General features: G+C 35.4%; 1 protein-coding gene across 2 annotated transcripts in view; it reads left to right on the forward strand.

Moving 5' to 3' along the window:
- ARHGAP32 (Rho GTPase activating protein 32) overlaps nucleotides 1-25,652 on the forward strand; it is a 262,767-nt gene that overhangs the window by 94,542 nt on the left and 142,573 nt on the right. For both annotated transcript variants that reach the window (XM_044668328.1, XM_044668329.1), the window contains 2 exons: nucleotides 8,465-8,602; nucleotides 10,025-10,117. In XM_044668328.1, the coding sequence (XP_044524263.1) occupies nucleotides 8,465-8,602; nucleotides 10,025-10,117 (231 nt within the window). The remainder of the gene's footprint in view (nucleotides 1-8,464; nucleotides 8,603-10,024; nucleotides 10,118-25,652) is intronic.

The following is a 25,652-nucleotide window of genomic DNA, read 5'->3' on the forward strand; positions in this document are numbered from 1 at the left end:
GCCAACTTTTTCTTTATGAAAAGTTGAAAGTTTGTAACAATTAAAAAAATCTAATGAGTTGGCAGTTAGGCAGCACAGTGGCCAGAGAGCCAGGCTTGGAAACTGGGTACTAGGTTCAAATCTGTCCTTAGACATTTCCTAGCTGTGAGATCCTGGGCAAGTCACTTTACCCCCATTGTCTAACCCTTACTGTTCTTTTGCCTTGGAACCAATCACAATATTGCTTCTAAGATGAAAGGTAAGAGTTATTTAAAAAAAATATTTCTGGGTCATGTGTTCAACATGATGGAGGACTAGACTTTTCTCTGGCCTTTATGACCTCTGAAATATCAATAAGAAACAAACTCTGAAACAAGAATAAGAAATATTCTCAAGAGATAAAGACATTTAAGGTATTTTCATAGGCAAAATCACCAATTATTCTAATGAGTTAACAAGTAAGTGAATAATATCAGAGAAGACTAAATCTTAAATACTCACTATATATACTACTCCCCACCACCTATCATGTTCTGACAGCAGGATGCATGAATCAACTGAAAGGCTTGCAGAAAAACTCTACATACCTCTTTTCTTTCTATTGGTAGAAAACCAGAATGCAAAAGCTTGATTGGTCTGGGATGGTAGCATAGCATCACTCTGTACTGCTATATAGTTTAGCCAGTTTACTAAGTAAAAGAGGGAATTGGGGTAGGACATGTTAGTGGCGTTATAGCACTCTCCTAAGCTTTAGAGAAAGAGCCCAGCATCCACCTAGGGCCCTTTCTGTCTTCTGCAGTCCTGGCTGACCAAAGATTATAAAATGTGAATTGTCCAGGAGGAAAGAGGCTGTGATGTCTTTGATTTGTACCACCACAACCTCCCCCCTAAGGAAAATTACCATTAAACAAGTGCTCTGTGCTCAAGGTTCTCAGGTTGTGCCTCCTATAGGATCAGTCTTATAAAGTACATAAAAAAAATTTGTATAGATTCAATTACAAAATCCTCCTTCAAGAAATAAAGCACAACTTAAATACCTGGAGGAATATTCAGTAATCATGGCTGTTCCATACCAATATAAAAATGACAATATTACCAAAATAATATGTACTTAAAAATAATATATATTGATTCCAGAGCAGAAGAATGATAAGGGCTAGGCAATCAGGGTTGTGACTTGTCCAGGGTCACACACGAAATATCTGAGGCCACATTTGAACCCAGGACTGCCTGCCCCTGAGTCTGACTCTCATTCTACTGAGCCACCTAGCTGCCCCCAACCCCATTAATATATACTTTTGATGCTGTACCAATCAAGTTACCAAGGGGGATACTTTATAGAACTTTATAAATAACATTATTCATTTAGAAAAACAAAAAGATAAAGAATATTAAAGGAAATAATGAAAAATAGCGATCATCAAAACCACTTGATATTGGTTATTAAAAAGATCAGTAGACTAGATTAGACAAGGGTGAATCAGAACCAATAAAACTCAGTAGCCTAATGTATAATAAAGGAAAAAGCATAAATTACATGGGAAAACTCCATATTTGGTAAAAATTGCTGGGGAAAACTGGAAAGCAGTCTGGTAAAAATCCAACGTACCCTACATTACATTCCACAATACATTCCAAATGACTATGCAACCTTGATATCCGTAGTCATAACATATAAAAATTAGAAGAGAAAGAGATCATATACTCCTCATGGCAGTGGACAGGAGATACATTCTTAGCCAAACAAGACATAGGCAATTACAAAAGATAAAACAGATAACTTTGATTGCTTTATGCATCTGAGATAAGAAGGGAAGTAGTCAAATTGGGAAAAAAAAATCTTTTTTTATCACATTTCTCTGTTAAGGGATTTGTATCTAAGATATAAATAGTTAATAGATATCTATGGCTATTAACCATTTTCCTGTAGTTCAGTGGCCAAAGGATATAAACAAATGGTTCTCAAAAGAAGAATTACAATGTATTAATAAATATGTGAGAAAGAATGCTCCATATCATCAGAAATAAGACAAGCAAATAAAAATAATTCTGAAATTTTACCTCACATGCTGCAAATGGATAAAATATAGCCCGAAATGGAAACATCCAATGTTGGAGGAATTCTGGAATGATAGGCACATTGATAAATTATTGATTTAGCTGTGAAATTTGGGACGTAGATGTGTGCAAATATAGTAATTAAGATGCCTATGGCCTTTGAACCAGAGATTCTATTACTGATCTAATATTACAAAGAAACTATGAATAAGAAGAAAGTGTTTATGTACTTCAGAATATATAAATAGCAACACTTTTTGTGATAGCTAAGAACTGAAAACAAAATTGATGTCTATCATGTGGTATGTGATTATACTGGAATTACTACTGTGTTGTAAGAAATAATGTGTAAGATAGATCTATGTGAATTCATGCAGAGTGAAGTAAATAGAATCAAGAAAACAACATAGTAATTATAACAATGTAAATCCCCTTATTAGTATTTTTTCTTTCAAGCCTCATAAATAATACACTCATCATATATTATAGTTTTTTGTTTACGTGCTTATTTACTCTCCATATTAGAGTGCATTTTATAAATGCCAAGGATCTTCTCTAAATTTTCTATTTCCATAAATGCATATAACAAAGTTATAAAATCTAATAGGCAGTAATGAAAAGAGAAATCTCATTCCAAACAACCACAAAATTAATAAAATATCTGAGTAATGATTTACCAAATACACAAAAAAGTTGTGTAGATTCAGTTAAAAAGTGCTCATTAAAGAAATGAAAACTCTCTCAAATAGCTGGAAAAATATTGGGGACTCATTCCAACCTTTGTAATAATGCCAGTTTGTTTGACAAAAATAAAATGTCTTCATATTAGAGGCAATAAAGAAAAATGTTAGGGATGAAGGAAATAGCTATTTCAGACCTCAAACACTACTTTAAAGTAGGAATAGTTCAAGGCTTTCTGGCACTGTTTAAAAATAGTGATAAATAAATGGAAAATATTTGATAAAGGAGAATCATAAGCAATAGAACATAATATCTCTGTTTTGAAATCTAAAAAATATGTTCTATAGGAAAAAACTTGTTTTATACAAATGTTTGGGATAATTGTAAAGCAGCTTGGGAGAAATTAGGTTTGGATTGTAAGAGGGTGATATTAGGAGATGGGATTAGATGGTTCAGATTGGGCCAGTAACAGAAGATTACTGCTTTGGGAAGGCTAACCAAGCCCAGTGCAGGCAGGGCTAGACACTGAGATGACATACACAGACCATTCAGTAACAGGGATGGATGGGTTATTTATTTTAATAGGGAAAGGTTAATTGGAATTTGGGTAACCCTAATCTAATATCAACTATCTAAATCCTCCCCCGGCCCCCCCCCCTCCCCCCGATCTAAAGTTGTTCCCTTGTGGGAAGTCTTCAGAGTAATTTCCTACACTAATCTCCCTAACTGTTTAATAGATCCCAATCCCTAAAATGGATTAACCTATACTAAACCAAACCCCACTTTTGATGATAATAGAGAAGTGATCTATGGCAGGTTATTTGGGCCCAGGGAAAGATCTTAGATCCACAAGGACCCCAGACCTTATCTTACAGACAGTTGGTCCAAAAGACTCAGGATCACACCAGGAACTCAGTAGATCACAGCAAGTAACAGGCAAACAAGTGGGATGGGAGATTAAAGTAGTACAAACACCAAGGAAAGTAGCCAGTCTTCTCCAGGCCAAACCAGAGAAAGACAGCTGAAACCCTAGTTAACTGCCTGAATCCACTTACTTCCAACATTCCAGAATCTTTATCCTCCTGCCATTCTCCCTTGTAGACCTGTCATGCTAAAATCCTCTTCCTTATAACAGGATCAACATACTTTACACCACATCCCCCAATAATTCTAAATGGATATGTGACCTTAAGATTAAAGGAGAGAAAATTCGGAGAGAAACAGATAATAGATATATTTCTAATGAAATAAGGAAGAGAAGAAGTTACAAAAAGAGAAGTTAGATTATATGAAACTGAAAAGCTTCTGGACAAACAAAATCAGTTCAATAAGACTTCTTTAATTTTGGACAGATGGATAATTTATGATAATCACAAAATTCTTGTGGCTAGGAAATAGGATTCCTTGACATAGACTTGAGTTGAAACATACAAGATTCTGTGAATCTATAAACTTTTTTATTTAAAAGCTTTTTCACTCCTAAGAAATTAGCACAAACAAATTTTTTTCATATTGAACACTTAGGCAAGATGTAAATGAGGTGAAGCAGTTTCAGATTTAAAATGTAAGAGGTTTTTATAAAATATCTGCTATGGACAGATTTTCATGCTAGGCATTTATGGAAAAAGAAAATTAAGAGAAGAAAAGTCCTTGCTTTTGTAAAACACATTCTAGGGAGCAGCTGGGTGGTTCAGTGGATTGAGAACCCCACCCAAAGACTGGAGGTCCTGGGTTCAAATTCTGACCTCAGACACATCCTAGCTGTGTGACCCTGGGCAAGTCACTTGACTCCCATTGCCTAGCCCTTACCACTCTTATGCCTTGGAACTACTATACAGTATTGATTCTAAGATGGAAGGTAAGGGTTTAAAAAAGCAAATAACTATAATATATGATAAGTGTATTAATAAGGAATAGAACAGTGTTTTATGAGGCTTTAGTGGAAAAATACTAATGACAAGGGAAATTAAGGAAATATTTAATTAATTAGTTGATATTTGAACAGCATTGTAAGGAATAAGTAGAAATTCAACAAGTGTAAGAAGGGAGATAGGACATTCCAGGAGCAAGAAAAGACTTGAATAGTACCACAAAAGCAGAAGAGCAAAGGGCAAGACAGATGGTAGTCTAGTTGACAGTGTCATAAAGCTTGTGGAAGACAGAAATATGATATGTCTAGATAGCCAGGTTGCAGAAATTCCTGTATGTCATATAGAAATATAAGATACAGGCAGTTGAGAAAAACACAGGTGATTAACTTGACCAGATTTCAGCTTAAGTATCATTATTCTGGCAGGATATATTCAGAGAGAAAGAGAGAGAAGGAGGAAGGGCAGGATAGAGAAGAAGAGGCTAGAAGGGTGGGAGGAGAGAGATAGGGATAGAAAAAGAATGAACTTTTACATTTTGACCCTAGGAAAAAAGCCAACAACTATGGGTAGATGCTGCATATGCATGATTTCTTGGGGACTGAGTGTTGAAAACTTTCTAACAAATAAGACTATCTAAGAAATCAGTGAGAGACCAAAGGGGCAGTATATTCTAAGCAGAGCTGGATGACCACTTGTACGTTATATTGGGAGTTCTCTTTGGGTGTAAGTTAAATGAGAAGTCCACTGAAGTTCATTGTAACTCAGTTCTATGATTCTGTAAATTGAATGTAAGCTACTTGAGGGGGAGTACTGTTTTAATTTATGTATTTAAATCTCCAATTCCTAGTACTGTGCCCTATCCATATTGATTTCATCATAAATAATCATCAATTTAAAAACTTGTTAGCTTGAATATAATTTACATGAAGCATTCAACTATACCATTTCTATTATAGAGCCTAACTACCATTGAAAATAATGCATATGTTTCAAATACAGCTGGGTGGCTCAATGGATTGAAAGCCAGGCCTAGAGACTGGAGCTCCTAGGTTTAGTTCTGGCCTAAAATACTTTCTAGTTGTGTGACCCTGGGCAAGTCATTTAACCCTCATTACCTAGCCCATACCACTCTTTTACCTTGGAACCTTTATATAGTATTGATTCTAAGATGAAAGGTAAGGTGTGTTTTTTTTTTTTTAAAGAATTTTCAGTGCTTCATACAGCTTTCATCTAATTGTTAAATAAATTCATTAGAGATAGAATGGTGCAATAGATAGGACTCTGGACTTGTACTCAGACCTTAATTTAGATTTTTGCCTCTTGTGTTTACTAGCTATACCTTATGCAAGTTACTTGACTTTCTTGTACTTTAGTGTCTTCATTTGTAAAATGGGAAAAGGGAGAAGGGAAAAGGCAGAGAAGGTTGGAAATCAGTTATGAGGAGAGAGAACCTTCTATTCCTTTTGAAATTTGTGGAGTTAAGAAATGGACTTTCTTGTGCAAGGACCAGTGAGAAACATATCTCACTATGCAGTAAAATATATGAGGGAAGTAAGGTATTAGAGTTTGGAAAGTTAAGAAAGGGGGACCTGAGCTTTGGATGGGGTGGGGAGAATGGTTTGGTCACACTTACACTTAAAGAACATCAATTTGACAGCTAAATGGAGGATGTCCTGGAGTGAGAAAGACAAAGTAAAGAGACTAAAAAGATTGCTATTGCAGTAGTCTAGTTATGAGGTGATGATGGGCTGTATGAGGGAAGTGACAATGTCAAAGGATAGAAAGAGGTGTATAAAAGAGGTGCTACAAAGCTAGAAACAACTAGACTTGTAACAGATTCACTATGAGGAGATGGAGAGGTGAGGAAGACATGTAGGTTGTGAGGTGGTGGTACTCTATCATAATAGAGAGGCTTGAAAGAGGGGAGAGTTTGGGGGGCTGTGGTAGGGAAAAGATAATTAGTTTAACTTGGGAAGTAGTTTAATATGTATCTAAGACATTTTGAGATGTCTAATAGGTAGTTAAAGATGTGAGTTAGAGGTTAAAATTAGACATGTAGATCTGTTCGGAGACAATTGAATCCATGAGAGCCAGAGATCCCAAGTGAAACATTATAGAGGGAGAAGAGAAGAGGGCCCCAGGACAGAGAGAGCTCTAAGGACATCTAAAGTGAGTGGGCATGAGCCTGACTAAAGATCTAGTGGAAGAAACAGAGGAGCAGCCAGACAAATGGGAGGAAAACCAGGAGAGATCAGTGTCACAGAAACCTGGAGAGAAGAAAATATCAGAGATAAAGCTGATTGTCAATGTTAGAGGCTACAGAGAGGTCAAGGAGGGTAAGTTTTGGGAGAATATTTAGTAATTAAGAGTTCATTAGTAACTTTATTTTAAATTTTATTTTGAATATTTCCCCATAGTTACATATTTCATGTTCTTTTCTTCTCCCCCAAACCCCCTTTACCCTTCTTAGCTGAAGCACAATTCCACTGGGTTTTACATGTATCATTGATCAAGACCTAATTCCATATTATTGATAGTTGGACTAGAGTTATCATTTAGTGTCTACATCCCCAATAATATTCCCATCAGCCCATGTGTTCAAGCATTTGTTTTTCTTCTGTGTTTCTCTTCCCATAGTTCTTCCTCTGAATGTGGCTAGTTTTCTTTCTCATAAGTCCCTCAGCCTTGCTCTGGATCCTTGCATTGCTGCTAGTAGAGAAGTCCGTTATGTTCGATTGTACCAGTGTATCAGCCTCTGTGTACAGTGTTCTCCTGATTCTGCTCCTTTCACTCTGCACCAGTCCCTGGAGGTCATTCTAGTTCACATGGAATTCCTCCAGTTCATTATTCCTTTGAGCACAATAGTATTCCATCACCAACAGATGCCACAATTTGTTCAGCCATTCCCCAACCGAAGGACATTCTCTTATTTTTCATTTTTTTGCCACCACAAAGAGCGTGGCTATAAATATTTTTGTACAAGTCTTTTTCCTTATTATCTCTTTGGGATATAAACCAAGCAGTGCTGTTGCTGGATCAAAAGGCAGATAGTCTTTTACAGCTCTTTGAGCATAGTTCCAAATTTCCATCCAGAATGGTTGGATCAGTTCACAACTCCACCAGCAATGCATTAATGTCCCAATTTTGCCACATCCCCTCCAACATTCATTACTCTCCCCTGCTGTCATTTTAGCCAGTCTGCTAGGTGTGAGGTGATGAGGTCATTAGTAACTTGAACCAAAGAGATTTGAATATTCCATATAAGGTGTGGTCAGTCACACTTTGTTTAATTGATATTTTTCCTTTTTTTTTTTTTAAACTTCATTCTCTCAGAACTTAGTGGTTTATTTTATTTTATTTTATTTTTTTTTTGTATTTGATAGAATTATTAGGACATGTCATAGGAACCTTACTTATGCTGTTGCATAGGATTGCTGTTTTTTAAACTAATAACACTGTCACCATAGTAAGGTAGTAGTTAACATTTCAGAAATGTATGCCAAATTTTCAGCTTTTTGTTCTGTTTGTTCTGGTGTAGTAGTTGTGGAGGAGAAGTGACCAGTCAGCTCCTGTGAGGAAGAAGCAGTAATAGATATGTCTCATGCAGGGGAGAGTCAGTGCTCAAACAAAAGAACATTGAGAAAGACTCAGGCTGACTGGAGTGCTCTCTGATTTTCATGGCCAAGCCTGTTCTGTAGTCTCACTGTAACCAAGTAATAATAATGTGAAGTTCAGTATAATGCAGGTTTAGGTTGTGGAAGAGCTCCATTGGAACTTCTTTTTATGTGTACCATGTGGGCTTGAAGCATGAACTCTGAATCATAGAAAACCTCCAATAGAGATTAATTACAATGACATTTTCATTCTGCATACAGGGCAAAAGCTGGATTGTAAAACGAAGTTACGAAGATTTCCGAGTACTTGATAAACATCTCCATCTATGTATTTATGACAGACGCTTTTCTCAGCTCTCTGAACTCCCCCGTTCTGACACTTTGAAGGACAGTTCAGAGGTAAGCACTTAGCATTTCAGGGTTGTGATATTTTTTAAAACTGACCAGCATCTTGGTTTATGTACTAAATATTGGCTTTCCTTTAACTTTCAATTTATATTTCTGAGATCACTTAGCTATTTTATCATTGAGAAGCAAGAGAAAAAAATCAGGACTTTCATTATCTAAATGCGTTTAAAATAAAATGTTATATAACACCCTCCACCCCCAGTCCCCCACTTTCATTCATGAAGTTTTAGGTAGGGGGTGGATCTTTCAGTATAGCAATACTGTGCTTTATGTGGTCAGCATATATTTTATTTTTGTTGAACTGCTTTTTTATTGTCTGTTTTAAATCTTATTGTCCGAGGGATGGTTCCAGGCATATGAAAAGTGGTTGAGGGGGGTAAAGATATGGGAGTTACAAACAAATGCAATGTATAAATAACCTTTAATGAAAATAAGAAAAATTTTCAAAACGAAAAAATATTAAGAACGTTGATTGTCACTCAGTTTGTATACTCAATCCTTGGATTATTTGTAGTTAATAGGGATGATACTGTGGCATTCTTTTGCTACTTAAAGCCAAGAACATTACTATTTAGATTTTTACCTCTATGTTTAACTTTTTACCATTTAATTAATTGTTATTTATTACTTTTGATTGTTTAGCTAGCTTCCTAGTTGTTCATATGCATTTATCTTTCTATCTCTCTCTATGTCCATCTATACCATTCCTACATACGGATATATGCTCACTATCTTTTCTATGTTTTAAATTCAAGAATAGAAATGAAACTAATCTGATATAATTATAGAATATTATTATATCATTAGGGCATAAAGTAACCAAGATGAAGTTCTATATATAAGACAAGTATAATTTATAGTGGCAGACAGTATCCAAAATGATAGTTTTTTTCCAAGTGAAGTGCTGATCAAATAAGATCATATTAGAGATTATATGTAAAATAATGCTTCATGTATAGAGAAGGTATCTTGTGAATATGTTATTCACACTATTTCTCTACAAGAGTGAAGCCTTCTGTGGGTGTCTAAGTGATAGTGGGTTCTGAAACAGCATAAGAATAAAATCTCAGATAGATTTTACTGACCTGGAAAGTCTCAGTGTGGAGAGATTTGTGTTTCTTATCAGAGGGTCATGTTAGCTATGTTTAAAGAGACTTTTCACTGGTGAACTGATCCCCAGTTGATGTGGGCATTCGGGCATGAAAGGAGTACTCTGACTGATACAGTTGTACATCTTTTGAAATACTGAAATAGTGTTATGATGATGAATTAAGTTGTCTTTACTATGCTCCCTACCTTTGAATACTGGAATGCCTATGAATTCCTAACTTAAAAGCTATATATTAGTACTAGTTATTCTTCCCTTTAGAATAGAATCTTGTCTAAGAGTTACTCTACTTTTTCTATTAACAGTTAGTCACTCAGATGCTTGTGGCTTACCTATCACGTCTCTCAGCCATTGCAGGGAATAAGATCAATTGTGGACCTGCTCTTACCTGGATGGAGGTAAATGTTTAACTTTGTCCTCCCCTTGAATTTCTTTTCATTTTAAATTGAGGTTTTTAATTTAGTAAAAATTTTAAAATGTAGTGATTAATGTTGAAAATCATTTCATTTTGTGTGAAGTAAAAATGTTGCTTAATCTTTTATTATGGGTCAGAGAAATGATAGTTATTTACATTGTCTTTTTATGATGGGCTTTATTAAATCTTCAAAATATTTTTTCCAATTACATTTTGAAACATTTTGACGATAGTTTTTTGACACTTTGCAATTCAGACCCCGCTCTTCTCTGAGGTAGTAAATATTCTGTTATAGGCTATATCTTTGCTTTCATGCAGTGCACATTTCCATATTCCCTTTGCCATGATAGAAGACATATATCACACACTCATTAAAAAACACATGGAGGAAATAAAGTGAAAGGTGGCATACTTTGATCTGCAGATAGTATTTATATTCTTATTCTTTAGCTTTTCTAGAGGTTTTACAACTTTGATCTTTTTCTGTGCTTTTAAGCACACATAGAACACACACCATGCAGAATATTACCATCACTCACGAACATTTCATAAAGTACTTTAAAAATCAAGCAACAAATATTGTTTATGTTTCTACTATATGCCAGATACTAATGCTAAATGTAGGGGATAAAAAGACAAAAGTGAAACAGTTCCTGACCTCAAATTGCTTTCATTCTAACTGGGTCATGAGTTGTAGGTACATGAATAGATAGAATATGTGCATGAATAAAATAACTAATGAGGAAGAGCTTCAGTTAGAAAAAGGCACTTAAGCTGAGTTTTGAAAGGATGTAATTCTAAATGGTAAGAAAGTGGCAGGAGGAGAGGGAAATAAGAATCCCACATGTGAAAAAAACCAAAGAAGTTAGTATTACTATAGAATGTATGAAAGGGAGCATATGAGAAAAGATATGGAAAGAGAAAGAAGCCAACTTGTGAAGAGTTTTAGATGTCAAACAGAATAATTTATATTTGTTCCTAGATGTAATAGGGAGCCAGTGGATTTTATGAGGAAGGAGTGGAGAGGAGAAACATGATCCGTCCCTTGCTAAGGGATGATCCCTTTTTTACTGTATTTTATTTTACTTTATTTATTTTGCTGTATAATATGGATTGAAATAGGAGAATATTTGAAGCAGAAACAATAAAGCAGTTTTCTGTTCATTGCTTTTTTCATGCAAAAAATATTCCATATTAGCTATATTTTTAAAAAGCAAGAAAAACAAAGCTAAAAAAAATATGCTTCACTTTATACTGAGTTCAGTTCTCTCTGGAGGTAGATTGCATTTTTTCATCGTGTGTTCTTTGGAATTGTTTTGGATCATTGTATTGATCTGAGTAACTAAATCTTTAATAGCTTTTCATCCTTACAGTATTGTTAACTTTGCCCAATTCTTCTGGTTCTGCCCTCTTTACTTTGCATCAGTTCACATAAGAGTTCCCAGGTTTGTCTGAAACTGCCCTCCTTAACATTGTTTATAGCATGATAGTATTTCATCACAGTCATATTCTATCACAACTCATTCAGCCATTTCTCACTTGACAGATATCCTGTTAATTTCCCATTCTTTTCCACTACGAAAAGAGCTACTATAATTGTTTTTGTATAAAGTTCTTTTCCCTTTTTCTTTTGATCTTTTTGGGATATAGATATAGCAGCAGTATTGCTAATTCAAAAGACTGCAAGATTTTATTTATGGCCTTTTGGGCATATATCGTCATTATTCTCCACAATAATTAGACTAGTTCACTACTTCATCAACAATTTATTAGTAACTCTATTTTTCCACATCCTCTATAGCATTTGTCATTTTTCTTTTCTGTCATGTTAGCTAATCTGATGGGTATGAGCTGATACCTGAGATTAGTTCTAATTTGCATTTCTTTAATCAATAGTGATTAGGGCATTTTTTTATGACTACAGATAGCTTTGAGTTCTCCTTCTGAAAACTTCCTGTTCATTTCCTTTGACCTTTTGTTGAATATGGAATGGAGCTTTTTATTCCCACAGTTCTTTCTCTGGATATGGATAGAGTTCTTTTTCGTAAGTCCCTCAGGATTGTCCTGGGTCATTGCATTGCTGCTTTTGCTCCGCATTAATTTCTGGAGGTCTTTCCACTTCACATGGAATTACTCCAGTTCATCATTCCTTTCAGCACAATAGTATTCCATCATCATCAGATACTACAATTTGTTCAGCCATTCCCCAATTGACAGATACCCCCTTATTTTCCAATTCTTTGCCACCAAAAAGGACATGGCTATGAATAAGTTTTTTTCCTTTGGGGTACAAACACAGAATTGCTATGGCTGGATCAAAGGGCAGGCAGTCTTTTAAAGCCCTATGCACATAATTCCAAATTGCCCTCTAGAATGTTTGGAACAATTCACAACTTCACCAGCAGAATTGTAGTGTCTCAATTTTGTCACAACCTCTCCAACATTTACCACTTTCCTTTGCCTGTCACATTGGCCAATCTACAAGGTTGTTTTAATTTGCATATCTCTAATGAGGAGGGATTTAGAATGCTTTTTCATGAGATTGATAGTTTTGATTTCATCATGTGAAAACTGCCTATTCACGTCCCTTAACCATTTGTTGATTGGGTAATGATTTGATTTCTTGTAAATTTGACTTAGTTCCTTATATTTTTGGGAAATTAAACCTTTTTTCAGAGTTTTCTTATAAAAATGTTTTCCGAGTAAGTCACTGGCAGCTCCAGGGCTTGTACCTGAGAGCTGCAAGATTTAGGACCCAAGTGGCTAAAGAATGCGCACGGACTTTCCCGAGCGTCTGCGCAGGTGAAGGCAGAGCCCTAGGCGCGGACAAAGATCCCGAGGACAGGCTTGGACCTCGAGTGGGGACCCTGGGCAGACGGGAGCAAGGCTGTAGAAGCAGCCCTTGAGACAGCTAAAGGAGCCTCGGGCAGAGGGGCAGACCGGGGACTACCAGGAGGTTCTACCCCGAGGACAAGGAGACCTGAGCCCTCCTCGGGAGCCTAGAAAGAGCAGACAAACCCTGAGTGTGAAGACAAAGCTGAGAAGGGGCGGGGCTAACAATGGCAAGCCGAGAACCCCAGAAGAAAAAGATTATCAAGAAAAACTCTGGAACACTTGACAACTTTTACACAGAGAAAATCCAGACAACAGAGGAGGACAAACAAGTATCCAAACCTTCCGAAAACAATGAAAACTGGTCACAAGCTATGGAAGAGTTCAAAAATGAGATGTTGAAGAAGATGGAAGAGATCTGGCAAGAAAATAACCGTTTAAAAGGCAGAATTTTGCAATTGGAAAGTGAGGCTCAGAAATCAAATGAACTTATAAGAAAACTGAACACCAGAAATGACCAGATTGAAAAGGAAAACCAAAAGATCATAGCCGAAAACCAGTCCCTTAAGGCTAGAATTGAGCAATTAGAAGCCAATGATCTCTCAAGACAACAAGAACAAATAAAACAAAGTCAAAAGACTGATAAAATAGAAGGAAACATGAAATATCTTAATGAAAAAGTGACAGACCAAGAAAACCAGTCTAGAAGAGACAATTTGAGAATTATTGGTCTTCCAGAAAAAGCAGAAATTAATAGAAACTTGGACTCCATACTTAAAAGAAATTATTCAGTAGAATTGTCCTGAAGTTCTACAACAAGAGGGCAATATAGGCATTGAAAGGATCCATAGATCACCCTCTACACTGGACCCAGAAAAGTCAACACCTAAATATCAAGGAGCACCAATCAGGATCACATAGGATCTGGCTGCCTCCATGCTAAAAGACCGTAAGGCTTGGAATACAATATTCAGAAAGGCAAGAGAGCTGGGCCTTCAGCCACCAATCAACTACCCATCGAAATTGACTATATACTTCCAGGGGAAAGTATGGGCATTCAACAAAATTGAAGATTTCCAAGTTTTTGCACAAAAGAGACCAGGACTAAATGGAAAGTTTGATATCCAACCACAAAAATCAAGAGAAACATGAAAAGGTAAATAAGAAACAGAGGGAAAAGAAAGAAAAGTCATAATTTTTTAAATTTGACTCTTTAAGGGCTTAAATCAGATCTAATTATCTGTATTCCCATGTTGAGAAATGGTATGTATAATTCTCCGTAGTGAACTCTATTTACTATTGTAATATTCACTATTATAGCAACAAGAAGAATAATTCATAGAGAGAGGACAGGATACTAAATGGTCTAAGATGACATGGAGGGTGGGAAAGAAGGGGGAGGAATAGTAGGGGACACCAAGAGAAATCTGAGTAAATAAGAAAAATAGGATATTCTATTACACAAAAGAGGGCATGGGAAGGGGAGGGGATAAATACTATTATAAGAAGGAGAGGAAGAGAGCATTAAGAGGTAATATTTAAACCTTACTATCAGTGTAATCAACCCAGAGAGGGAAGAGTAGCTATATTATCCATTGGGATAAAAAACTCTATCTAACCCTACTGAGAAAGTCAAAAGGGACAAACCAAAGGGAGCAGGGGAGTGGGGAGGTCAAAAAAGGGAGGGGAGAAGAAGTGGGAGGGAATTCATTAGGCCTTTAAAAACAAAAAGAGGTGAATAACTAGGGAGGGGGCAGAAAGGGAAGTCAATCAAGGGAAGGGGATAAGGGATATAGGCTCAAAGGAAATCACTGGTTTAAAAGAAAATAGTGTATGTAAAAGGGGTGGGTCTAGGGGAGGATACAAAAATGTCATTGAATGCACAACTGATAATTATAACTCTGAATGTGAATGGGATGAACTAGCTCATAAAACGGAAGCAAATAGCAGAGTGGATTAGAAACCAAAATCCTACCATATGTTGTCTACAAGTAACACATATGAGGCGGGTGGACATACACAATTTTAAGGTTAAGGGCTTGGGCAAAATCTTTTGGGCGTCAAATGAGAAAAAGAAGGCAGGAGTAGCTATTATGATTTCTGACAAAGCCTAAGTAAAAATAGATATGATTAAAAAAGACAGGGAAGGTCATTACATCCTGATTAAAGGCAGTATAAACAATGAGGAAATAACACTGCTCAATATATATGCACCAAGTGGCATAGCATCCAAATTCATAAAGGAGAAACTGGCAGAGCTCAAGAAGGAAATAGATAGTAAAACCATAATAGTGGGAGATCTAAATATTCCTCTTTCAGATCTAGATAAATCAAACCAAAAAATAAATAAAAAGAGGTAAGAGTGGTGAATGAAGTCCTAGAAAAATTAGATTTAATTGATATGTGGAGAAAAATAAATAGGGACAAAAGGGAATACACCTTCTTTTCAGCTGCACATGGTACATTCACAAAGATTGACTATGTAATAGGACATAGAATCATTGCAAACAAATGCAAAAGAGCAGAAATAATAAATGTAATCTTCTCAGATCATAATGCAATAAAAATAATAATTAGTAAGGGCACCTGGCCAGGCAAATTAAAAACCAATTGGAAATTAAACAATATGATTCTCCAAAACCAATTTGTCAAAGAAGAAATCATAGAAACAATCAACAATTTCATTGAAGAGAATGACAATGATGAGACATCCTACCAAACTCTGTGGGATGCAGCCAAGGCAGTACTCAGGGGGAAATTTATATCCTTGAGTGCATGTATTAACAAATTAAGGAGGGCAGAGATTAATGAATTGGGTATGCAACTCAAAAAATTAGAAAGTGAACAAATTAAAAACCCCCAGATGAAAACTAAATTAGAAATACTAAAAATTAAGGGAGAAATTAATAAAATCAAAAGTAAAAGAACTGTTGAATTAATAAATAAGACTAGAAGCTGGTATTTTGAAAAAACAGATAAAATAGACAAAGTACTGGTCAATCTAATAAAAAAAAGGAAAGAAGAAAACCAAATTGACAGTATTAAAGATGAAAAGGGAGACCTCACTTCTAATGAAGGGGAAATTAAGGCAATCATTAAAAACTATTTCACCCAATTATATGGCAACAAATATAACAATTTAGGAGATATGGATGAATATTTACAAAATATAAATTACCTAGATTAACAGCAGAAGAAATAGAATACCTAAATAATCCCATATCAGAAATAGAAATTGAACAAGCCATCAAAGAACTCCCTAAGAAAAAATCACCAGGACCTGATGGATTCACAAGTGAATTCTATCAGACATTCAAAGAACAACTAATCCCAATACTATACAAATTATTTGATATGATGAGCAAAGAAGGAGTCCTTCCAAATTCATTTTATGACACAAACATGGTACTGATTCCAAAGCCAGGTAGACCAAAAACAGAGAAAGAAAACTATAGACCAATATCCCTAATGAACATAGATGCAAAAATCTTAAATAGAATATTAGCAAAGAGACTCCAGCAAGTAATTAAGAAGATCATCCACCATGATCAGGTGGGATTTATACCAGGAATGCAAGGATGGTTCAACATTAGGAAAACCATCCACAAATCTGACCATATCAACAGTCTAACAAACAAAAATCACATGATTATCTCAATAGATGCTGAAAAAGCCTTTGATAAAATACAGCATCCATTTCTATTGAAAACATTGAAAAGTATAGGAATAGAAGGACCCTTCCTAAAAATAATAAACAGTATATACCTAAAACCATCAACAAGCATTATATGCAACGGGGATAAATTAGAAGCTTTCCCAATAAGATCAGGTGTGAAACAAGGATGCCCATTATTACCTCTATTATTCAACATAGTACTAGAAACACTAGCAGTAGCAATTAGAGAAGAAAAAGAAATTGAAAGTATCAAAATAGGCAATGAGGAGATTACGCTATCACTCTTTGCAGATGATATGATGACATACTTAAAAAATCCTAGATAATCAGCTAAGAAGCTGGTAGAAATAATCCACAACTTTAGCATAGTTGCAGGATACAAAATAAATGCACATAAATCATCAACATTTCTATATATTTCCAACACATCACAGCAGCAAGAGGTAGAAAGAAAAACACCATTTAAAATCACCCTAGACAATATAAAATACTTGGGAATCTATCTACCAAAACAAACACAGCAATTATACGAGAAAAACTATAAAACACTTTCCAAACAAATAAAACTCCATTTCAACAATTGGAAAGCCATTAATTGTTCATGGGTGGGACGAGCTAACATAATAAAAATAACCATCCCACCCAAATTAATATACCTATTTAGTGCCATACCTATCAAATTACCAAAAAACTTCTTTACTGAATTAGGAAAAAATATAACAAATTTCATTTGGAATATCAAAAGATTAAGAATATCAAGGGAAATAATTAAAAAAAAATGTAAAGGAAGGGGGCCTAGCAGTACCAGATATTAAACTATACTTTAAAGCAGCAGTCATTAAAACAATATGGTACTGGCTAAGAGATCGAAGGGAGGATCAGTGGAATAGACTTGGGGTTAATGACATCAGCAAGACAGTATATGATAAACCGAAAGAGCCCAACTTTTGGGACATGAATCCACTATTTGACAAAAACTGCTGGAAAATTTGGAAAACAATATGGGGGAGATTAGGTCTAGATCAACATCTCACACCCTACACCAAGATAAATTCAGAAAGGGTGAATAACTTGAATATAAAGAGGGAAACTATAAATAAGTTAAGTGAACACAAAATAGTATACCTATCAGATCTCTGGGAAAGGAAAGATTTTAAAACCAAGCAAGAGTCAGAAAAAAATGACAAAATGTAAATTAAATGGTTTTGATTATATTAAGCTAAAAAGCTTTTGTACAGACAAAAACAATGTAGTCAAAATCAGAAGGGAAACAACAAATTGGGAAAAAATCTTTATACCAAAAAACTCTGTCAGGGGTCTAATTACTCAAATATACAAGGAGTTACGTCAGTTGTATAAAAAATCAAGCTATTCCCAAATTGATAAATGGGCAAGAGACATGAATAGGCAGTTTTCAGGTAAAGAAATGAAAAGTATCAATAAGCACATGAGAAAGTGTTCTAAATCTCTGATAGAGAAATGCAAATCAAAACAACTCTGAGGTACCACCTCATACCTAGCAGCCTGGCTAAAATGAAAGAAGAGGAGAGTAATGAATGCTGGAGGGGATGTGGCAAAATTGGGACGTTAATACATTGCTGGTTGAACTGTGAACTGATCCAACCATTCTGGCTGTCAATTTGGAACTATGCTCAAAGGTCTGTAAAAGAATTCCTGCCCTTTGATCCAGCCATACCTTTGTTGGGTTTGTACCCCAAAGAGATCATAGATAAACAGACTTGTAGGAAAATATTTATAGCTGAGCTTTTTGTGGTGGCAAAAAACTGGAAAAGGAGGGTATGTCCTTCAATTGGGGAATGGCTGAACAAACTGTGGTATGTATATGCTGGTGATGGAATACTATTGTGCTAAAAGGAATAATAAACTAGAGGAGTTCTAGATGAACTGGGAAGACCTCCAGGAACTGATGCAGAGCGAAAGGAGCAGAGCCAGAAGAATACTGTACATAGAGACTGATATACTATGGTAAAGTTCGAATACAATGGACTTCTGTACCAGCAGAAAGCAATGACACAGGACAGCTCTGAGGGATTCATGGTAAAGAAAGCTACCCACATTCAGAGGAAGGACTACCGGAGAGGAAACATATAACAAAAACAAATGCTTGAATGCATGGGCTGAGGAGGACATGATTTGGGATGTGGACTCGAAACTACCACACCAATGTAACTAAGAACAATTTGGAAATATATCTTGAACAAGGACACATGTTAAAACCAGTGGAAATGTGCATTGGCTATGGGTGGGGCGAGAGCGGGGGGTGAAGGAGAAAATAGGAGCTTTGAATCATGTAACCATATTAAAAATGAATATTAATAAATGATTAAAAACTTAAGAAAAAACCAAATAAAAATGTTTTCCCAGTTTGTTTCTTTCCTACTAATTTTGGTTGCATTGGTTTTGTTTGTATGAAAACTTTTTAATTTGTTATAATCTAAGTCATTTTACATTTTGCAGTGTTCTCTATTTCTTGCTTAGTCTTAAATTCCTTCCTTTCCCACAGATCTTCCTTTCTGCCTCAATTTCCCCATATACTATTCTTTATTCACCTAATTTATTTATGATTTCACTTTTTATATTTAAGTCATTTACTCATTTTGAATTTATCTTAGTATAGTGTGTGAGATGTTGATCTAAACCTGATTTTTCCCATACCGTTTTCCAATTTTCCCAGCAATTTTTGTCAAAGAGTCAGTTCTCCCAAAAGCTGGGATCTTTGGGTTTATCAAACACACTACCTTGCTGAAGTCAATAACCCTTAGTCTGTTCCACTGATCACCCTGCTTTCTCTTAGCCAGTACAATATTGTTTTGATGAGCACTGCTTTATAGTGCAGTTCTGGTACTGCTAGGTCCCCATCCTTCACCTTTTTTTCATCATTTCTCTGGATATTCTTGATCTGTTTTTCCTCCAGATTAACTTTGTTATAAATTTTTCTAATTCTATAAAAGTTGTTTTTGATAGTATGATAGGTATTTCACTAAATAAGTAGATTAATTTGTGTAGGATTTTCATTTTCATTTTGTAAGTTTGTCTTACCCATTAGCAATTAATGTTTTTCCAATTTAGTTTTAGTCATAATTGTGTGAAACGTGTGTTGTAGTTGAGTTCATATAATTCCTGTGTTTGTCTTGGTAGATAGATTCCCAAATATTATATATTGTCTAGAGCAGTGATGGACAAACTATGGAGAGTGGGCCAGATGTGGTCCCCTGAAATGTTCTGTCTGGTCCTAGGGCATTATTGCTAATCTGATGAATACAATGAGTAGGATATAATACAATGAAACTTTGAAAGAATTGCCTTAGAAACAGACTGACAGATGAGCATTTCCTTTCCTTTGCCCCCCTCTTTAAAAAGTTTGCCCATCACTCATCTAGAGTAATTTTAAATGGAGTTTCTCTTTCCATCTCCTGCTGTTGGATTTTGTTGGAAATATATAGAAATGCTAATGATGGGTTTATCTTGTACCCTGAAACTTTGCTAAAATTATTATTTCCACTCACCTTTTAGTTGATTTTCTAGCATTCTTTAAGTATTTCTGAAAGGGTGGTAAATAAAGATGGGTGATTAGGATTTTGCTTTACCTAGTCAGGGCTAATGATCCTTTCTAGATCAGAGATAAGATGACAGTTCTCTGATCTTAGACCAGTTAAAACCATTCTATGATTAAAAATAAAAGGATTTATTATAAAAACAGGTTTTGAAAAAGGTGAGGAAAGTGGACTGTGGATTTCCCCAAACTTAACCAATTTTACTCTTCTCTCACCAACTGATCCTTCACAGGATTTCTTTGTCCCTTAGCCGGGCTAAGGCTGCTCTATCTTCCTCTCTGCCTCAGATTCCCTGTCTATGTAAAACTAAGCTAAGTCCACAATAGATAGTCTTAGATCCAGTTATAGTTGAAGATGGAGTCAAGTGCCAGGTTTGACCCTGTCCACCTTGATGAGAAACCAGCCCACCAAGGCAAGCTCAGTAGTTCTGATCAGCAATAATGAAAATTCCTGTTCGAGGCTTCTTTAGGTGTAAAGAACGAAGGCTGAGATCACAAGAAGGTCAACAGATTGCTGATGTCTCTCAGGAAACAGTTAAAAAGTCCACAGGATGCAGGAGCTGAATTTTGGAGATGATACTCTTCCCCTGAGTTCAAATCCTTCTCCCCGTGGCAGTTAGTTTCTCAGAATTCCACACCACAGGATTCCAGGTGCTTCCTCTGCCTTCCCTGGATTCCTTCCTTCAATTCTCTGTTTCTCCACTTCTGATTTGTTTCATTCTTCCCCAAATTTCCATTTATCATTTATTTATCATAGAAAAGTATAGGGGCAGTTTTTTATTTAGGGGAGAGGGGTTAGATATTAGCATGAGGTTAAGTGGTAAATATTGTGGTTCACAAAGATGATCTCCCTCTTTATTTTGTTGCTATAGGCACTCAGAGATAAAAAATTTTCCCCAGAGTACTGCTTTGGCTATATCCCATAGATCTTGATATGTTGTCTCCTCATTGTCATTGTTTTTAATGAAGTCTATAATTGTTTCTCTGATTTCTTTTTTTGATCCACCAGTTTTTAAGAATTAGATCATTGATTTTCCAATTAATTTTAAATTTGCCTTTCCATGGAACCCTGTTAACCATAATTTTTATCACAATGATCATATATTTGTTTGCAATATTTCTACGCCCTAATACATGGTCAGTCTTTGTAGATGTACCATATACTACTGATAAAAAGGTATATTTCTTTTCATTCTTATTCAGTTTTCTTCAAATATCTATTAACTCTAATTTTTGTAGTATTTCATTCACTTCCCTTACTTCTTTCTTATTTTTTGGTTTAATTTATCTAGTTCTGAAAGGGGAAGGTTGAGATCTCCCACTAGATCCTTTAATTTTTCCTTTAGAAATCTAGATGCTATACCATTTGGTGCATAAATATTTACTTAATGATATTACTTCATTGTTTATAGTAACCTTTAGCAAAATGTAATTTCCTTCCTCATCTCTTTTAATCAGATCAAATTCTACTTTGGCTTTGTCTGGTATCATGATAGCTACTCCTGCTTTTTTTACTTTAGATGGCCCATAATAAATTCTGCTCTAGCCTTTTACCCTTAATCTGTGTGCCACCTTCCCTTAAATGTATTTCTTGTAAATAACATGTAGTAAGGTTCTGGTTTTTAATCTACTCTGCTATCCGCTTCCATTTTATGGGTGAGTTCATGCCTTTCACATTTAGTGTTATGATTACTAACTGTGTATTGCCCTCCATTATATTATCTTCTTTAAATCATACTCTATTCCATTTCTCTCTGTTCCTCCTCACCAGTATTCTGCCTTTTGCCCCCCTCCCCCCTTTTCCCCTCTCTCCAATTGCTTCCCTTTTCTCTTGTCTTATTCCCCTGCTGCTTTTCTGTGGAGTAGGGTAGAATTCTATATCTCACTGATTAGGGTAACATAGAATCCTATACCCCACTGAGTATTCTTGCTTTTCCCTCTCTGAGCCAATTATGAGAATAAAGTTTAAGCATTTTTGCCCATTGCCACTCTTATTCTACCCTCTCTAGAATAATTTTTCACACCTCTTTATGTTACATAATTTGCTCCATTCTATCTCTCCATTCTCTTTTCTTTCAGTATAACCCTCACTTTCAGCCCTTGCTTGATTTTTTTGCATATCATTCTTATGTATACATACCGTTCCACACCATCATATTTACATATACATCATATGCCATCATATTCATCATATTGTAATCATCAGCTTACTTCTCCACCCTCTTTCTGAGTAAATTCCTTCTGCCTTCTCTACTACTAAGAGTAATTTTTTTTCATAATTACAAAAATCCTCTTTCGGTGTAGACATATAAACATTTCCACCTTAATGAGCCCCTTAAATTTTCTCTTATTTACCTTTTTGAGGTTCTCTTGTGTCTCATGTTTGAACTTCAGATTTTTTGTTTAGGTCTGGCTTATTCCTCAGGAATGCTTGGAAATCTTCTTTCTTATTAAATCACCATTTTTCTCCCTGAAAGAAGAGATTCATTTTTGCTGGATTGTAGACCCAAATCTCTGGATTGTAGCACCCAAATCTTTTGCCTTCTTGAATATCATATTACATACCTTTCAATCCTTTAATGTAGAAGTCTCTAGGTCCTGTGTGATCCTGATTGTGGCTCCCTGTATTTGAATGGTTTCTTTCTGCTGCTTTGAGTATTTTTTCCTTGGTTTGGTGGCTCTTGAATTTAGCTATTATATATATATTTCTGGAAGTTGTCATTTGAGGATTTCTTTTTGGAGGTGGTCTTTGAATTCTTTCATTTTTTAATTTTTTTTTCTTCTTTGAGGATGTTTTGGCAGTAATCTTGGATAATTTCTTGTTATATGATGTCCAAAGTTTTTTCTTGATCCTGGCTTTCAGGTAGTCTAATAATTCCCATATTGTCTCTCATCGATCTATGTTCTAGGTCAATTGTTTTATCAATAAGATATTTCATGTTTTCCTCTGATTTTTCATTTCTTTTATTCTGCTTAATTGTTTCTTGATTTCTCATGCAATCATTAATTTCTAGATGGTCAATTCTGATTTTTAAGGCATGATTTTTCTATGTCAGTTTTTGGTTCTCCTTTTTCAATTGGTCCAATTCTTCTTGCATCCCTTTCATTTCTCTTTCCCATTTTTCCTTTGACTCTTCTTAATTGGTTTTTAAAGTCTTTTTTTTTTTTTTTTTTTTTTTTTTTTTTTTTTTAGTTTTTTTTTTTTAGTTTTTCCAGAATCTGTGTCCAATCCATGTTTTTCTTTTGGCTTTTGCATGTTTCTTTTTTTGCTTTTACTGCCTCCTTCTGTGTTTGTACCTTACTCTTTGTCCCCATAAAAATTCTTTAGTGTTAGGTGCTTTTTTTTGTTGTTTGCTCATTTTTCCTCTCTAATTATAGGTAGCCTTGGGGGGATGATGTAGTAGTCTGAGGGTTATGAGCTCTTAGAGCCCTCTCCTCCTGTTGATTCAATTGACCCTTGAGATTCTGGTATCTTAAAGACTTGCCTCAGGCTTAGGTATAAACTTTTCATCTCATGCTTATTTTGATTAGGTCAGGGACTGTGTACTTGGACCAGTCCTGTCTTGGATCTCCTCTGTGAGCTTTAGACAAAAAGAATCAATACTTAATACTATCAACCTTTATCTCAAGCCCAGAATAGAATTCCCTGGGGTGGGGCTCTGGACTTTTCCACTGGTTTGATATTTCAAGGGGGATGGTTTGACTTCTACCTCTATTTTCTCAGGCAGTATCTCATGGTCTTGATGTTGGCTTGGGCATAGGCTCTGGAACCTGGTTCAGGAGATGTGGGATAGGGATCTGTGGGTTGCTTTTGACTTGCTCTTCCCTCCTTGCTAAAACTTCTTGTTGGCTTTGCTCACCTCTCACCCCAGTGCTCCAGATGTCCTTTGCCTACCTTTAGGATTTTTCTTTTCTTGAAAGTTGTTTCACTCTGTCTCCTTATTGTTTCTTTCATTCCTATATTCGTTTTGTGGTGAATTTTATTCTTGAATGGAGAGGATTCTCATGGTGGTACAGAGCTACTCAGTATTACTCCATTATCTTGCCTTCACCCCCTGAAGTCTCTTGATCTTAGTTTTATAAATTTTATTTCTCTGTGTTTTTGATAAATGAGACCTTTATCAGAGAAACTTGCTTTAATTTTCTATCTGCCCACTCCCAAATTTCATGCTTCCCATCTAATTTTGGTTGCTTTGGTTTCATTTATCTAAAACCCTTTTTAATTTCCTTTAATCAAAATTATACATTTTACTTCCTGTGATCCTGTATATATCTTTGTAAAAAAACTCTTTCCTTATATCTACATCTGACAGATAAATTTTTCTATGCTCTTGTACTTTATGATATCACCTTTTCTTTCTAAGTCTTATATCCATTTTCACTTTATCTTAGTAGGTATTTGCACTTTTGTAGAATTTAAAGATTGTCTTTCCATGTGTATTTTAGTTTTTTTAGCTCTCCTAAATTTAATCCTTAAAGTATGGCTAATTTATGTGACTAATTCTATTTCAGAATGGCAACTTTTCCTTTTTTTCCTTTTTGATCCAGGCCCATAATTTTATTGGTTTAAGGAACTCTCCTAGTGAGGAAATTATCTCTTCCAGTGCAGATGAGAGAAGTTTTTCTTCAACCTATAGCCTTAGGGATTAACTTGTTCTGGGTTATATAGCCAGTCTCTGCCATTATTTATGTTAGTTAATTAGGAAGTAGAATTAGTTGAAAAATGAATTTCTCAAATTCAATTTAGTATTCATTTCAATAAATATTTCTAAGCATTTACTTAAGCCAGATACATGTTAGCTATTACTAGGGATATGAAAAAAGGAAAAATAGACCTCGTCCTGTAGGAACTTAAAATCTAATGGGGAAAGATATACAGAAGTAATCTTTGGAAATAGGGAGGCTACAAAGGGATATATGGCATGGGGGCATCTTCTACAGAAATAACTGCCCTTTGATGTCCTTAATAAAAATACAAGAAAGTGAGCCATGCAATGAGCAATTTATTTCATTTTATTTTTTAATCAGAACTTGAGTCATTAAATATTCCCAAAATAAACATGTCTAAACAGAAAAAAGAAGACTCTACATATATGAAACTATGAATCCAGTTTTCATAGTACTCTCTTTGCAAAGATGCTTTAAACAATTTTTGCACATTATTTGTAAAGCTATACTATTTGTACTTCTTTCTCTTCTGCATATTTAAAAATGTTTAAATGCCTCTCATTTTGGGAGGGAGCCTTATTTCTAAATTCTCTTTCATCCTTCCCTCAATAACTCACCAGGGGTGGGGGTAGGGGTGGGGGTGGGTGCTGTCAGTTTATGTTGGCTGTAGTTCTGAGACCAAGCGAGTGCTCTCTTAGTTCAGGTTCAACATGGGTTTTATATAAAATACTTGCAAGCCATTGAATAATTGACAATTGACAGGTTTCT

The sequence above is a fragment of the Gracilinanus agilis genome, chromosome 3 (genome assembly GCF_016433145.1).
Source record: "Gracilinanus agilis isolate LMUSP501 chromosome 3, AgileGrace, whole genome shotgun sequence".
NCBI classification, from domain to species: Eukaryota; Metazoa; Chordata; class Mammalia; order Didelphimorphia; family Didelphidae; genus Gracilinanus; species Gracilinanus agilis.